We start from the raw sequence: 17272 nt of genomic DNA, 5'->3' as shown, positions 1-17272 counted from the left end.
CAAACATTAAACTTAAATTAAATTTTTATACATCTTTTTCATCGAAATGCATTCTCCTCGATTTTCTCTAGTCCAAAGTAAGAAACCAGATGGATTTCAAAGTGTGTTCCTACGTACTTCGGAGAGCACGTTAAGTTATCGGTTCCAGTTATCATCAGTAACACCTGACTATAAGATAGTTTAATCCTTAATTATTCCTTAGCCTGCATCTCAATTACCTCTTACGTAGTATTCCAACGACAAGTTGGTTGGTCGTAGCGTCTTACCAGATCAGACCAGATAAAATTCAAAAATTATTCCCAAATTAACCCGGAGATCAAACCCGGGACCTCCCAATGCGGTATTAGTCAACCGTTATAATGAATTAAATCATGCTGATGACTTAAAGTCAGAATACATTACCTAAGCTCGCTAACCAGTATTGAAGCAGCGTGGTGAGTCTGAACTCTACATTAATTCGCTCCTGTTAGACACCTGCTCTCACTCTCTCTCACTCCTATGTACACGTAGGACTCTGTCCCAGACGCAGGACACTAACGATGTTAATAAAACAACAGTGTGCAGAAAGACATCTTTATTCTTCGACACGTCTCATACAGCTTCTTCAAACACACCGACTATAATAACACCGTCTGTACATTTATTGCGAATAAATACATTGCTTCTCTTTTACATGTTTAAGATTTGGCAGGAGATTTCCACTTGCGTGAAAGAGTACAAAAGATATGGCTAAAGTTGTCTAAATTTAAAAAAATAACTGAACAAGAACCCACGTCTGCTAGTACAAATCACATCACATATTTATTTACAATATTACACAATGATACCCATAATAGCTTGTATCGTTTGTGCTTATTTAAGTAGTGTTGATTTCGCGCACTCTTTCTGTTTTTTTTTATCTATAAGGCTTTTCACAGTGAATAATTTAAAAAACAGCATGCACTGCTTATCAGAAACATGCTGCAAACAAATTTCTTTGACTATTTACATAATTTACATAATAATTTTCTCATTGCCTCTTTTATCGACGACTTACACACAATTGTAATAGCAGACTTAGGGCCGTTAGGTTAACGTCTGTATCTAAAAAAATACAGTTATAAACGAAGTATTCTCATAAGAAATTATCCAAATTGATAGGCGTTTAACTGATAATCGAATTATAATCTACTAATAAAATTTGCGAAAATTATTTTAAGTTAACTATACAAAAACACAAAATATTGTTTTTGAATTTTCTTTTCGTTTTTTACTAAAGTTGCTAAGTAGATGATTTGCTATATTTACTTGTATCTATATATGTAAATAGTAAAAAAACTTTTTTTTTCGTCTCGAGCGTTTGAAACCCCCTGCTTTATTTGACAGGAAAATATAGTATGGAACAGTTTTGAAAATGTACAGTTACTTAATTCCATAATATTATTTTACAAGAAAGAAAAAGAAAACACTATAAAATCATATAAAAAGTTTACACACAAATTAACATTAATATTGCTTAAAAATTCTTTTAAATCGATCTAAATACATTAAATGCTTTCTCGGAATTATACAAAATTTGTACACTGTGACAGGAAAAAATAAACAAACATTGATACAATATTCTAATAATTTATAGGTATATTAAAAGCACCAGTGAAAAATAACATGAAATTTTATATTACAATATATGTTACGGATGAAGTTAAAAAGTTTTGTAAAGTCAACAATGCCCGGGTAGAGTTTAACCAATGTCATTCAATGGTTACTGTACCCAGTTTTAGAAACTTCTTTTAGCATTTTAAGTTTCAAAATAACCGTAAAGTACCAATACGTTATTTTGATAAAATAAAATTGCTAAATATTACTTGTATGTGGTATAAATTATGATATGGTACATAGATGAAAACTGGTCCCAGACATTATTTATCTACGTGCAAGAAATAATCTGGTATATATGAGAAGTAAGCCGCACAGCTATATGTTCAGAGTATCAGTGCAGACTGTTTCAAGACATTGTCGACATTGCTCAACCTTCAAACTTTGTCCGTAACAGAAAATATATTTACGAGATTTTTATTGCATTTGAGTAGTCTTTAAGTGAAAGAAACCTTTTATTTTATCCCATAATCAATATAATAAAAGATCGAAATAAGTTCTCTAAATTATATTTGATAGCGCATTTTGTGGACAAACTCCAATTACGTAAATTTCTCACAATATATTTCAATAAAAAATAACGAAAATACTTTCGCTTTTCAGATAATAATATTAAAAGATAGTGATAAACCAACTTCAGTACACCATTTGAAAATCGTTGAAAAGCATGATGCATACAAAACTATTGCACCGATTGCAAAGGTTTTTTAAATTATTAGTTGAATTATGATAGATCATCGTTGATCTTTATTAGATCATCGAATTAAAATGGCACCAAATAGAAGCTGGAAAGCGGGAATTTTTATATACTGGTCACTTTGATTTAAAGAAGAAAACAATAAGATCTTTCCGTTGCTAAAAAAGATCGCTTTGACCAGTTAATATTTAGTAACCGTAACAGGGAGCGAAATCCATTGACTGGGTTCCTTGCGAGAGCATTCACTGGGTTAATTGACCGCTTGTGTTCGATTTCGTATTTTGCAATGGGTGCGATGGCATTCTTTCTAAGTTTCTTTGTGAAAGAAGATGCTAGAAACTAGATAAGAAGCGGTTTAATATAGCGTTCTCAAATCATTTTGTTCAAACGAAACGTAAATGACGAAATCGGTTTAAACTTAATAAATATTTGATATTTCAAACAGTTGACCAGTTAAGGCTATAAATATTCTTTTAAATAAAAAAAATAACTATAGAAATTAAAAATGTTATTGAGATATGGAGTCAAGAAAAGATACATATCGTAGTGGATTATGTTTTTGAGGTTAGTAAACCATTTAAACTTACGTAACTATCATCATTGCACTTTCGATAATAAATAATTGCGTTTTTACAAACCCCAAATTGCTTTCATGATTTTACGTTGACAACTACAGCTTAGCCACTATAATAGGCCACTTTTGACAGCTGTCGAAAAAAGGTACAAGAAACTTTTTTAATCTGTTTCTTCTAAAGTACTATATAACTTCGAGAATGACTAAAATACTATTTATATGAAGAAGATTTATAAAATCTCGTTAATTCTTGCGACCGAGTGTTAACGCGATTAAAGTAGCCAGATAGCTGAAAGATAAGAAAAATAACTCAGAGTTAAGGTATTTTAAATAAAAGTTTTGGCTACAGGAAAAGGATGTAAAATAACGTATTATATTATAACGTTTTGTATTATGGTCTTCACACAGCATATCGACGTCGATGCTTGGTCTACTCTTCAGATATTACTCACTGGCACAAAAGTATTGAAAAGTTAGCTTTTTATCCCACGTCTTAAATATCATATTTCTAATGCTTTATTCAATCAATGTTCAGCCGATTGTATGATTTGCAAAGGTCAATACGCAATTTTTATAATCACTTTTTTTTATTTCACTACGACAGGGTGCAGGAACCAACAATTTTGCTTGAACCAGTGAATTATTTTTAACTACTTTTTTTTTGATAAAATGTATAGCATGCAAAAATCGTTTTTTTTTCTTTAATTTTCTTGTCTTCAAGTTTATAAAATAGCATACTTTTTGATTGGACATGAAAACATTGTAGTGAATTGATTCAAATCTACTTCAGCTTGTTAACACCAGGCATTCTATTCTTCTTTAGTTACAAAATCAATTCCAACACATAAAATATTGTCTAATTTGCATTAATAATTGAATATCGTAGAAAACATGCCTCTTGATCCTTATAATATTCAATATACATTTATTATAATTATAATATAATAAAAACATTTTATTTACAATATTAAATATCATCTATAACCTAAAATATATTACAGAGGAACAAAATAACTTGAACTAAGTAATTACTAACCCCGAAAAAAAAAACACCCTAAAGAGTTCTTATTTCGTGTCCTCTTGGGAACAAGACTCACTTCTAATATTTAGTAGGTTGTCGATCAACATCGACGCTTTAGCACTTTTTTGAGTTTCACTGTTGTTACTTGAATCGAAGACTCCTTGATCTGTGGTTTTTGGAGGGTAGAACGCTGAAATTGGATCGAATGATGGACAGGGATCGGCTCTCTCGCTATCTCTACTCCGCGATCCGAAATATTCCTCTCCTGTCGTCTCCGTTTCTTGAAACTCGCTCGATGACGTCACAGCGTCTTCTGGGGCTTCATGGTACCTCTGGAAGTCGAATCGCTGGCTCGGCAGATACGGCGGGAAGCCGTAAGGCGTGGATCAGGCCGCCGCAAGCTGTCTCCACATTGTATGTCACATGGTTGCCATGTACGGCCAAGAGAACGAGCTCCCTGATAAAAGCATATCTCTAATCAGAGTTTCAATAGGCGTCTTTCCTACTAGTCTTACAAAGAACAGCTGCTCTATGACTTGGGAGCTGACTGTTCGTAATGAAGGTAGTCGTAGAAGGAGTTTTCCGAATCGCGTCTGTTGGTTAGGGTACTGACTCCGGCAGTATTCTTCAAGGGCGCATTGTGATTTTTCTTGTAGATTGTCTATGTGCTGCACGTCTGATAAACCGCAGGCATCTGTAAAGAAAAAAAGCTTAAATTAAATTAAATGAAATTTTAAGGTTTCTTTGAGGGTGAAAGAAGTTGCAGTTCCTATTACGTTGAAATAAAACAAAAGTTTTTAACGTGTAATATGAAAAATAAAAATCATTAAATGTAGATATAAACTTTTCGGAAAGAGATAAAAGTCTAAAATGGGGATCCAAGGGTTTCAGAGAGCAAACATCAAAAAATTATCCAAATTTAAATGTTACCATAAATATGAATTATGCAAAAATAAACGACATCATCAAAACAAAACGGCATTGCAGGTAGATAATACAAATGTTTTCGCTACATTAACTACGGTTTGGCTCGCTTTGTTTCGTAATATTGAAGCTGTAAAAATAATAAGACGGTGTTTCGTTAAGTAATAAAATGTGCGTCAAGCATTGTAAAAGCTGACTGATGACCAATTAGCACTTGGGTGCCAAATAATCGTCCCAATAACACATTTGCTTGCGGTAACATTTGTCAAGTTGCCACATAAAAGATGGTAGATTGTTTAATGAGTTGGAAATGTGTCTACTTGAATGAGACGTTTTGAAATTATGCTTACATTTCAATGGCACCTTCTTGTGCATTCATCATCATCATCATCAGCTTAATACTGGTCTAGGTATAATGAGAAAGGTCAAGGCCGTGGTCTACCACGCTGGCCAAGTACGGAGTGGGGCCGGGACTCGAACTCAGTCTCCACGAATAAAAAGCCGATGCCTTACCCTCTAGGCTATCATCGCTTCTCAGATTAAGCAAATTACTGAATTCTTTAAATAAATGTCGTCGTAGTCTTGATATAAAAGTGAGGGTTTTTGTAGTTAATGTATTGTTATAGTTCTTAAATGTAATTTATACTAATATTATAAATGCGAAAATGTGTTTGTTTATTTTTACGCCCTATCTAAGAAACCAATCGACTTGACTTTTGCATTTTGAAAGGATAATTAGAAGTTTCCATGGGCTTATAAAAAAGCTCGCTTTTTATAAGCCCATGAAAACTTCTATTAGTCTAGTGGCTAGTGGGCTAGTCTTCGTTCAAAAATTGTGGTACTCTGCTTTTTATTCATCTACTTGTTTTACTACTGTCTACTTTTTATATTATTCATAAAAATTATTCATCAGTTATCTTAGTACCCATAACACAAGCTACGCTTACTTTGGGACTAGATGGCAATGTTTTTATTGTCGTAGTATATTTATTTATATTTATTGTTTTGAACATTTGCTTAGTAAACAGGTAAAATTTAATTGAAGTTATTCTGAATCTACATCATGTATTTGACAACAAACACAGCTTTAAAACCCTTATGTATCTAAAACTTAGTGTCTTTAGTCTTGAGTATCTATCTTACGCCAAAAACATTTAAATAGAACATCACACAGAAATAAAATAGATAATTGCATAATTTTGTTATAATCCCCAGGAATAACCGTAGAAGCACGCCTCTCCCATAACCGCAGTTCCTTTCGGAGTACATCTGCCAGATGTAATGACCGTTTTGTTTACCGCGTCATTTCTTCACAGAATAACAATAAAAAATATTAATGTTGCCAGCGCTGTATCGTGTACAGGGGGCCTAATCGCATTAAGTCGGCCTGCGACCGTTCACGGGCTATTATCTTTATACGTTTTTATTTTGGGGTTGCCACCGGAAAGGATTAATATTTTGCGCAATGTCTTGAGATATCTTTTCTTTTTCTCGTTTTGATATTTTTGTTTTATTTATTGAAAGTAAATGGTTGAATGTAGAACTACATTTGTCCAGTGGTCAGCATACTTTGATTACGAGGTGCTAGTGTGGTTTTTGGTCACCAGACTCTGAGGTGAACTTCGAAACCTCCTTGGCGCAGTAGTGAGTGCTCAGCTGTGCATGCGTGCTAGGTGAGAGGTCTAAGCCCAGGCGCGGGCAAATTTGTTTGTTATTTCTGAACTTTCTCTGGTTGGGTCTCTGGTGGGACGCTTCAATCGTGGCTAGTTACTACCCTGACACCCTGAGACGTGATGCCAGATCAATTAGCGTTTCAGGCCTTTTAGAAACCATGGAGGTATTGTTTAATATGTCTACTCCTATCTCGAAACTATTTCTTAATTTTTTAAAAGTTGGTGGTATACAAAGGCACAGTGCCTCAGAGAGCATCTGAAGCCTGGCTACTGCCACTATATCATTCCATAAGCCATAAAATAATAATTTATATTAAGTTTTTATAAACGCAGTTAGAGGTAATTAAAATAATCCTACATGTCAATAATGGTACGAAATATGACCGGTAGTCATTGAGTGACTGTATTCTTGACCTACTTATGCTAACAACCTAATAGGCATAATAATAGCTTAAGTTATTTCAATTTAGACATTTACAAGACGTGTCACAGTAATAAAGTGACCACTTAAAAAAATTGTTACTGGCATGGTGCGAGAGGTGGTAATTAAAAATTAACCTAGTTGTACACTCGGGATAGCGAGCACTTTGAAGTTAAGGCGGAAGCATAATCTTAACACACAAACGCAAGACGCTTCTCGACGGTTTTTGGGTATCCGTATACTCAAAATCAAAATTCGTTTATTTCAAGTAGGCCTAATATAAGCACTTTTGAAACGTCAAGTCTGTCTGTGTGTAGTGACTCTACCACCGGTTCGGAAGGCAGATTCTACCGAGAAGAAGCCGGCAAGAAACTCAGTTGCTCTTTTCCAATATCAACAATTTAAAAGTTATAGTTATAGTTTCGCCTCGTCCATGCAATGTGTCATTAGAAACTGAAACTTTGTTTTGGCATCGGTAAACATATTTAGAAGCGGTGATTGAAAGGATATAACTTATCGGATTATATGCGATATAAGCAATTTAATATCGCTTGCTTTAACGGTGAAGAATACAATCATGAGGAAAACTGCGGGTCGCGTCACTTATTAAAAGTATGCTTATAGTCCTTAATCGTTACATATAAAAAATATAATGTGTTCTACGTTCTAGAAGGACATTATAAACACAGGGTTAATTTAATGTAGTTTTATGTTTAGGTATATTAAGTTTATCTAGCAAACCGTATAGTGTATTTACTAACCGGAAACTCATATACCTAAATGTTCTATTAACTCGAAACTTAGATGTTTGTATGAGGAAATTATTACGATGTGGGCATAACATTAATTTATCTTATTAAACTTACGCTGACTTAAGCCACTTTCATATGCTTTAACTTATATTTTTTTGTTCTTACAATTTTCTTGTATGAGTGGGCCATGATGTAAGTTTTTATATCATATCAACACATTATTGGCCCACTACAGAGCACGGGTCTCCTCCCACAATGAGAAGGGGTTAAGGCCGTATTCCACCACGTAGGCACTGTGCGGATTGGTGGACTTCACACACCTTTGAGGACATTATGATCTCAGCTATGCAGGTTTCGATGTTTTCCTTCACCGTTATATAGTTCTATATAGTTATACAGTAATTAATCAGTGTTGAGGTTGGACACATTTTACATGGATTAATAAGTAATCTGTGTGTTTATCTGTATATTTTAAGTATATATGTATATTATTCATAAGAATATTCCTCAGTCATCTTAATATCCATAACAAAAGCTTCGCTTACTTTGGGGATATATGTCTTTGGCAAATGAATAAAATCTCGTTTTATTACGTTTGTATTTACGGATGGAATGGCACTTGTTTATTCAAGATTGATGTCAAAAGGTATATACTAATTTCTGCATCGACGGTAGGAAAGACGTAATTAGTTAAAGCGCTCAGGCCGCGATTGCCAAAGAGTCGCAGGTTCAAATTTGTATATGCATTTTAAATTTATAAAACAGCCAGAATTTAGAAAAAAATGGAGTGTAGTCTAAGTCGCGAGCTAGTGACTTTTGAATTCCTCTAAATTCCCCGTTAAATTCAAATTCAAATTCGAAAATATTTTAATAATGTAGACCTCATCACAGGTGCTTATAAAGCGTTCATACATTGCATTGTTAACTTAAAACTAAAGCTGGGAGAGTTTTAAACGCGCCCTCGTCTAAGAAGAGCCCACAACAAACTTAGTTACACTTGATAGTCTTGATACGGGGACCAATTGATGTATTACGTGTTCCATCTCAAACAGCTGCTGTTGGACAATTAGTGCAAGTGATCGCAATTGATTGCGTCACCGAGCCACAGAGGCGTGTTCTATGAATGAGGATTGATGGATATTTTAGAAGTAGGTCGTTTTTAGATGAAGCGTAGGTATTTGTTTTTAGGCATTTCAATAATCATCATCATCATATCAACCCATTACCGGCCCATTACAGAGCACGGGTCCCCACAGTCAGAAGGGGTAAAGGCCCCCAGTTCGGATCGGTGGACTCGACATACCTTTGAGAACATTATGTAGAACTCTCAGGCATACAGGATCCCAAGATGGTTTCCTTCACCGTTGAAGCAAGTGTTGTTTAATTAATTAAAGGGCACATAACGTAGAAAGTTAGAGGTGCGTTCTGGGATTCGAACTCGGTCCCCAGAAAGTGAAAACGAGCTTTTACCCACTGCGCTATCACCGCTTCAAAAATCATTTATTTTTATTCATACATCCCACCGCCGCAGACCAAAAAAAGGTTTTAGAGCGTAAATAAAGGTGAATATCAAATCAAATATTCTTATTTAGTGAAGTTGTAATTTCTTTTGAGAAAATAAACGTCTTTAACCACAATATATTAGTTACTACGTACTCAAAGTTCTGGCCAGGAGGACGTGACCTTAGTGCTGACTTTTGCGCTTGAGGGCATAGTCTTCCGAAGCTTTAGGGAATACATAAATATATAAAAATATATGTATATATTTTTGTATAGTACCTACCTTAAAATTGTTATTTAATTGTTTAACCTTTTTATTTTTAGATGGTATTTTTTTATATGGGTCTAGTTACTTAAAGCAAATAGATAAATAAAATAAAAATAAACCCACCACTTGCTGCAATTTGGGTCTGCGAACTTTAACTATTATTATTACATGTTATTAATAATAACCGGTATCGACTACTTGGGCACCACCAATTTCCTAAGTCTGAGTACTGAGTTTTTTACAGAAAGCCATAACTCAAATTTTTGCCTCACCTGCGAAGCAAATCCAGGTAGTTAAACATGAGTATCAGAAGTGGTAAATCGGGGACGACGCATTAATGTGACCTCCAAACACCGGGCTGGTACGAGGTACCTACTGACAATTTCTTGATTGAAAATCCCAATACTATTTATTTGCTCGACCCGTAGATCGTACCGACGACCTCGTGATCTGCAGTCGGACATTATAAACACTATACTATACACAACGAGGCAGTTTCAATAATATGCTACAATATGGCTGCACTAAACATACAATTACTCCGATTCATTAAGCCCATCTTATTCTTTGATGGTCATTTAGACCGGGGTCGTATCAATTAAACTATATTACATTGTTACTGCGGCGGGCGCAGGGTTAATTACTATTGGGCGATCCTGCGTGATCTTGGACCAAAGATCAGCCAAGATATTTGTTGGGTACTTTTCGATTTCAGCGGTTTAGGGTTAATGATCAATCATAACTACCTTTCTGTATTCCTTTTACTGATACAATTTTTTTAATTTATGGTTTACTAGCGTACCCAGCCCGCTTCGCCGGGCTAGATTTTGCTTTATTTTATTTAAACAATAAACTTACATTATTAAATTTTTAATTTAAGTCTCATAATAGATTAAATTATTTATTTCTCTCCGTATTCATTCTCTTTTATTCTCTTCTCGAGCGGGTGAAGATCATTATCTACACCCATGTACACCCTACAATAGAATATCATCATCTATAATATAAAAATGAATCACAAAATGTGTTGGTAAGCGCATAACTCAACAACGCCTGGACCAATTTGGCCAATTATTTTTTTTAAATGTTCGTTGAAGTTCAAAGATGGTTTTTACGGCGAGAAAAATTCGAATAATTGCCGGAAAAACCCAAAAAACAGCCCTTTTCTATTTCCCATACAAACGTTTTCTAACTAAAACGAGCTTTATTGCTATTATATAAAGTTCATATTGAATAACAAGCAGTCACTGTTGTTTAAACAATGTAGGTATGTTCCTAACGTCAAAGAGTCAATTAGCACTTTATTACCTCAGTACAAAGTTCAAATTCAATCATATTAAACAAAAAAAAAAGGAAACGAAATCGAATAGTTCAATTTAGTCAAATTAAAAAAAAAGTTGAAATAACAGCAAACTGTCAAATTCAGTGGGTTTTTTTCTTGGATTTTCGGTTACCTCCTACTTAATGAGCTAATGAGTTAGCTTTTATCAATTGCTACACATAAAAAATTCGTACCGTGTTCGTAGAGTGTTTATTTACCTTTGATCGCTAATTATTGCATGTGACAAAATCTATACTAATATATAAATCTATAGAGTTTTTGTATGGTTTTTCCGTTAAAACTATTAAACTATACATCCGATTGTATTGTAATTTTGTATCCATGTAGAGGATACATTGACTTAATGGATAAGCTAACTTTTTTATAATTGTTATATCTCCGAAGTGTATAGCGGGGGCGTTAATGATTAGAAAAAATCATAAAAAACTAAATTTTGAATTTTAACTCTTTTAGACATGAAATTTGGACAGATTTTTTTTGGGCTATGAGCAAACAAGAATGTATTGAATGAAGTTTAAATCACAAAATCGGTTACGGGGGTGCTAATGAAAAAAAATGAAAATTTTATACTAACATTCCCACATTTAAATTTATAAAACATTCCCACAGACTTAAACTTTAATAAAAGTTTCATGTTTGTTAAATTAAGGTCACTTACTATCAGATTTCTAAAAATTTTAGCCCTGGAGGAGATTGTTAAAATTATTTATATAATTATAATTGTTGATAACATCCTAAAGGTTTTTATAGTAATAAATGATGGACCAAGCTGTGGTAACCTAATGATTAGTGAAAAACCATAATTTGTTACATAAACAGAGGAACACTTTGAATGCCATGCAAGGAACACATCCTATGAAATGACACCCTTCGGACTGGAACGCAGCTCAGCAGCTTAAATAGGCATGGGGGTAGTAGGGACTTCCCTGGACAAGCTTGGCCACAAAATGCTTTAATAGGTACTACTACTAAAACTTTAAGTGCGGAAGAGTCTATGTAAGATTTGCAGTCAATGATTGCAACTATCTATAATTTCCAAATAATACTGGTTGCCTCTGGAAGGACACATAGGAGGGACATCTTTAGTGCTAAAACACATATCTATATATATAAAAATGTTATGTTGGTTTGTGTACGCTTCAAAAACTCAAAAAGTTCTGCAATGATCGGGATGAAATTTTAGCATGATATATAATACGCATCAAGGATTGTTTTTATCTATTTTTCTCAACCATTCAATCACAATGTGCAACAGCGAAGCGTGGCAGGGTACAACTAGTAGTAAATAAAAGCATTTGACAGTTTGACAGTTCAAAAATAGGAGAGCTCCGATCGTCACCAAACTTTACAGGATTACTCGCCAGGTCAATCCGGAGATTCCCTGAAAGTTTCATTGAAATCGGTCCAGCCGTTTCGGAGCCTTTACGGAACATACCCACATACTTTCTCTTTTATATATATAGATTTTTTTTAACATTTGTTTCATTTTGTATTAAACTAATGCTTATTTTTTGGTCATTAAGACCGAACTAATAAACAAGTCGCAGAGTACAATGATGTGAAATTATGGAAATTTTACATCAACGAAATAAATAATTGCATTGATTTACTACACATATAATATGTCACTATGTTATAAAGTGTTTATATAATAAAGAGTTAACGAGTGAGCTTCATTACTAAGTACAGTTGCGGAAATCGCGATAACTTCTGATTATGATATTATGTCATATGTTTAAAAAACCGAAACGATCAGGGTGGAGTGTTTGACGAAAAAAAATCAATGTTGTTAGTGGCATAAATAAACTTACAAAAAGGTGCTCTAATCAACACAAGATGACATAGCATACTATTAACGGCGTCTACAGACAGACAAAGCAGATTATTAAGTGGGTGTAATTTTGTGAGCCCATCAATCTGCGTTTTATTAGCGTGTTGGGGTTTTGCTCCTGAGAAGAAGAAAGAGAGGAAGCCTGCGTTTATGCACTAGATATTTTTATGATGAAGATCATGAGAATGTAAAGGCGGCCGATTAGCGCAGTGGGCAGCGACCCTGCTTTCTGAGTCCAAGGCCGTGGGCTCGATTCCCACAACAGGAAAATGTTTGTGTGCTGAACATGAATACATGAATGTTTCTCAGTGTCTGGGTGTTTATATGTGTACTATAAGTATTTATTTATATTATTCATTAGCGTAATGTAATTAAGATTTAAACAACAATGTATATTTATAATAAACAGGTTTAAATTTTTTTTTTTTTTTTTTTCATGAAAATATTCATCAGTGATCTGAGTACGCAAAACACTACTACGCTTACTTTTTTTTTTTTTTTGAATTGTCGTAGTATATTTATTACTTAATTTAAAAGTTCGAATGTAAAGATGTGTTGCGTGTGTTTTGTGTAAGAACTCCTTTAATCACAACACATCTTTAACAACCAAATTAATGTCCCGCTGCAGGCTACAGGCGTCATCTCTCTTTAACATTCTTTAAACTAATAATAAAGCTGATGAGTTAGTTATTTCGTTTGTGGGTATAAAGGCGGGAAAAATGAAATGAGTACACCGAAATGAAATGCAGTGAATCAGAGGTTGCTTCAGCATTTAGTGGGCTTAAATAGTATTGATGGTGGTGTTAACAGATTTGACCCGGTAAATCAATGCCCCATCTGCCGTAATGAGAAGCGCGCGCGCCGGGCGCCGTTGAGCCGAGACTTGACGAGTGCTACCAGCTATTTCTCTCGATAACATATACTATCACGCCCATGTACAAGATAAATACATATAGATACACAAACATAATATTTTGTTAGTTTAGTAAAGCTTCTTTTTTTTACCAATCTTTATATATATATTTCTTGTGTGCGTGTGTATGTCACTGAACTCCTCCTAAACGGCTGGACAGATTTGAATGAATTTTTTAGTATGCGTTTGGGTGGCATCCTGGATGGTTTAGATTCACAAATCAGCCCGACAGATGGCGCTGGGGTCCGCTAGTAAGTCTAAATTTTTTATTCATGTAGTGCCTATCACAGGCACTTATATTGCGTTCATACATATATGTTTAGATAATTGTAAGGGGATGGTGATAACTTCGTTCGCCAACTTAAACCTAAAGCTGCGAAGGTTGCAAACGCGCTCTGCTCTAAGAATAGCCGACAAGAAACTTAGCCGGGTATTTTTATTTTGTTTTCACTATCTCACGGTAATTTAATATAAGCTATGAAGTTAGAGTTCACACCCAAGTTTTTTTATCGTTTAAGTAATCCCTAAATTTTTTTCTGTAAGCTTACATTTTATATAAACTTTGAACTTATTAAGAGACATCTCAGAGATTCTCATTCGGTAATTTATTATAAATTAATACACCCTTACATATAATTGCCCTTGAATGAATGGGCAATTTTATGTAACCTAGTAAACTGAACAACAAGTTTATTTTTGCTTCAAATATTTATATTGTTACAGTCCATTTTGTTATATTTTTACCCAAAAATTTTTGTTTAACTCATAATGAGAATATTATCAAAATTAAGCTTAATTTGCTATACTCCGCGAAAAGCAGGAGAGTCTGTGTGGTGTAATTTATAATTTCTTCAATCCTTATACTCCACACCACACAGATCCTCGGCAATACACCCTCTACGCACGTTTCGCTCCGAAACCGGAGCATCATCAGGAGATGTTGACTTTACAATGAATAATTGTTAAGTGAATGGAGATGTTGACTTTACAATTATTCATTGTAAAGTTGAAGAAATTATAAATTACACCACACAGATTCTCCTGCTTTTCGCGGAGTATAGCAAATGAAGCTTCATTTTGGTAATATATCATGGATTTCCGCAAAGTAACGCCTGCTTCTATACAATATTCATAAATGCGCAGGTTTTTTCTATTTTATGGCATCTTCCTTCTTTATGCTTACCCTGATCAAAAACGCGACGGTAATTCAAGTGTATATTTAATCGCTTAAAACGCACTTATATTCGAAATGTTAGCGGTGTGTGTCGGGGATCAAACTCGGTACCCAGGGGTACCGAGTTTGATCCCCGAACATTTTGGGCAACATTTTGGTTTCCCTTTCAGGAAAGGGAAACCAAAATGTTGCCCACTAGGCCTAGGTACTATTAATGCCTAAATTGAAGCAGTTTATAGTGTGTTTTTCTTCAATTCATATGACTATGCAAGGCGGAATATTCAAAAAATAATTAACAATTTGCAATAATAGGTTTTGTTTTTTGTCATCACAAGAGTCGAAAGGAATCACTGGCCAGATATTTAAGTTTAAGAATGTATTTATGCGAAGCATTCGACGTTTATCGCATACAAAATAGATAGTAAGAACGGTATAAACAACCTCTCGTATACTTATATATCGATGCATGTAAGAAGTTCAATCAAAACCAATAAAATCGATTAATTTAAATTGTGAACGCATGACGTTAACCGATACACTCTTGTGTAAAGGGTGATCGCGTTAGTTCTGCCCGCATTCGTTCACTCGTTCATTCTATCGTTAATCGTTCATATCGTTCGCGCCATACGTATTTATCTTTTATAAAAAATAATATAATTGCCGCTTATTAAACTCGGCATGCGGGTGTTAATAGCGTATTTCGTGTTTTTGATAAAAGGGTTTTAATTTCAATCTATTTAGTTTTCTTTTTCATCTATTTAGTCTATAATTAGGGGTGAATTTCTACGATAAGTTTATTCCACAGTCTCTATTAAAAAGCAGTGTGCTACTTCTAATTATGAGACCAAAACTAGACCGTAGTATTTTAATTGTTTTTTTTAATGTAATATAATTTGTCATGATGCTGATTAGTGATGATGTAGCGGGTTAAAAGTTCTTGAACATTCTTTATGTTTTTAATCAAATGGAGCAAATGATTTTTTAATTCGGTAAATTAAAAAAAATCTACATTTTTATGCAATAAATTCAGTAGTCAGGGGAGATTTTAAGTTTACTTACTTATTAAATATACTTATATTTTAATCATTGGAATGTGTCCCTGTTAGTTTATCTAAACAGGCGGGTGTCATGGGCAGCATAGACTTGAATCGTAGAAAATGAATCGAATCGTACATAATAAATAAAAAGAGGTTTATCTAGACATCTTTGTATCTGCGACTGGTATCTGATATTATCTGTATCGTTCAAAAGCTCACAAAGCTTTGATATCGAGAAGCTTATAAATATTGTTATTAGATGTAAGCTCCTTGTTTTGAGATAGAATACGAATTTGAATTTGGTTTGAATGTGGAATGTTTGTCGCAAAAGACCACAGATTATAAATCACTGATAACATCATAGAGAACAGATAACAAATAGACAAACGAGGAGGGCAACAAAAGCGGCGTTGTAGGCGTACCTCCGTAGGTACGCAGATGTTTGCACAGCGATCATCTTAGACGAAGAATAAGCTTTGAGGCTGTATTAACGAACAATGGGAGTTGGCCATAATAGGTCTTTTCGACCGAATCTTATTATAACTGACGCGTACACGAGTATCGGCAAATGAAATCGATGGATACAGTGTGTTTCTTATTTGCCAATGAATCAAAGATGAAAGAAATTAATAATACGAGGAATAACTAATTTAATATGTATAACCATAATATTGTAAATGTGAAAGTATGTCTGTTTCATACCGATGTTACCTCATCCACTGTTACCGATCATGAGGAAATTTAGCATTATGGAGATTGATATGGGATACCTTTTTATCTCGGAGAAGCACGTGTTGACCGTTCCGAATCTTGTAAATTTTTAATTAACAGAAACACCACCTCACTTTAGATTTATGGTGGTCGCGTATGACAAAATAATTATCTTAATATTCATCGCATAACTCTACTATCGCATAAAGCATTATTATTTAAATATGTTTAGCGTTATGTTTTAGAATTATAACCAAAATTTTTAGGACGTAGAGTTTTGTCATTCGAGCGGATGTTTGATTCGGAAACAAATGAAGATCAGTGTGTTAAAATTATATATTTTTTTGAATACTTTCCATTTTAAAGCGAAGCCTCTTAAATGATTTCCTATTATCGAAATGAGCAAGCGAGTTAATGAGGCGGTATATTATGGTGGTCAGTGACGTGGATAGAGAGTATGCACAGGGTATGCAGATCATATAAAATGAAGAAAATCCCCAGTACGAGATCTAACAAACTTACGGATAGACATTGTAAGAGTTATAAAAAGCCTACCCTTAAGTATTTATACCTATTACTGGAGATTTTCTTCATTTTATAACATCTGCATACCCTGTGCATACCCTCTAAGCACGCCACTGATGGTGGTGCTTGGATCCTTAGTCAAAAGTCAAATATAAATAACACCACTATTTTGTAACCTGAGGACAAAAGCTAAAATATATCTTGAGTATTCGTCCACCGATACCCGTAATGATAACGAGGAGCACCCTGTATATGTAAGACAATGAGCAACCGA

The 17272-nt window shown here is 34.2% G+C and overlaps 1 protein-coding gene across 1 annotated transcript in view; it reads right to left on the bottom strand.

Moving 5' to 3' along the window:
- Positions 1 to 4194: 4194 nt before the first annotated feature.
- The window catches only part of LOC120632864 (steroid receptor seven-up, isoforms B/C), a gene marked incomplete at its 5' end in the record, with an annotated part of 145734 nt that continues 132656 nt past the window's right edge, over positions 4195 to 17272 (bottom strand). The window contains one exon of the mRNA XM_039902902.1: positions 4195 to 4621. Within this exon, the coding sequence (XP_039758836.1) occupies positions 4347 to 4621 (275 nt within the window). The remainder of the gene's footprint in view (positions 4622 to 17272) is intronic.

Source organism: Pararge aegeria, chromosome 20, assembly GCF_905163445.1.
Source record: "Pararge aegeria chromosome 20, ilParAegt1.1, whole genome shotgun sequence".
NCBI classification, from domain to species: Eukaryota; Metazoa; Arthropoda; class Insecta; order Lepidoptera; family Nymphalidae; genus Pararge; species Pararge aegeria.
Note: the sequence above shows the minus strand (reverse complement) of the source record. Positions and strands in the feature narration are given on the sequence as shown.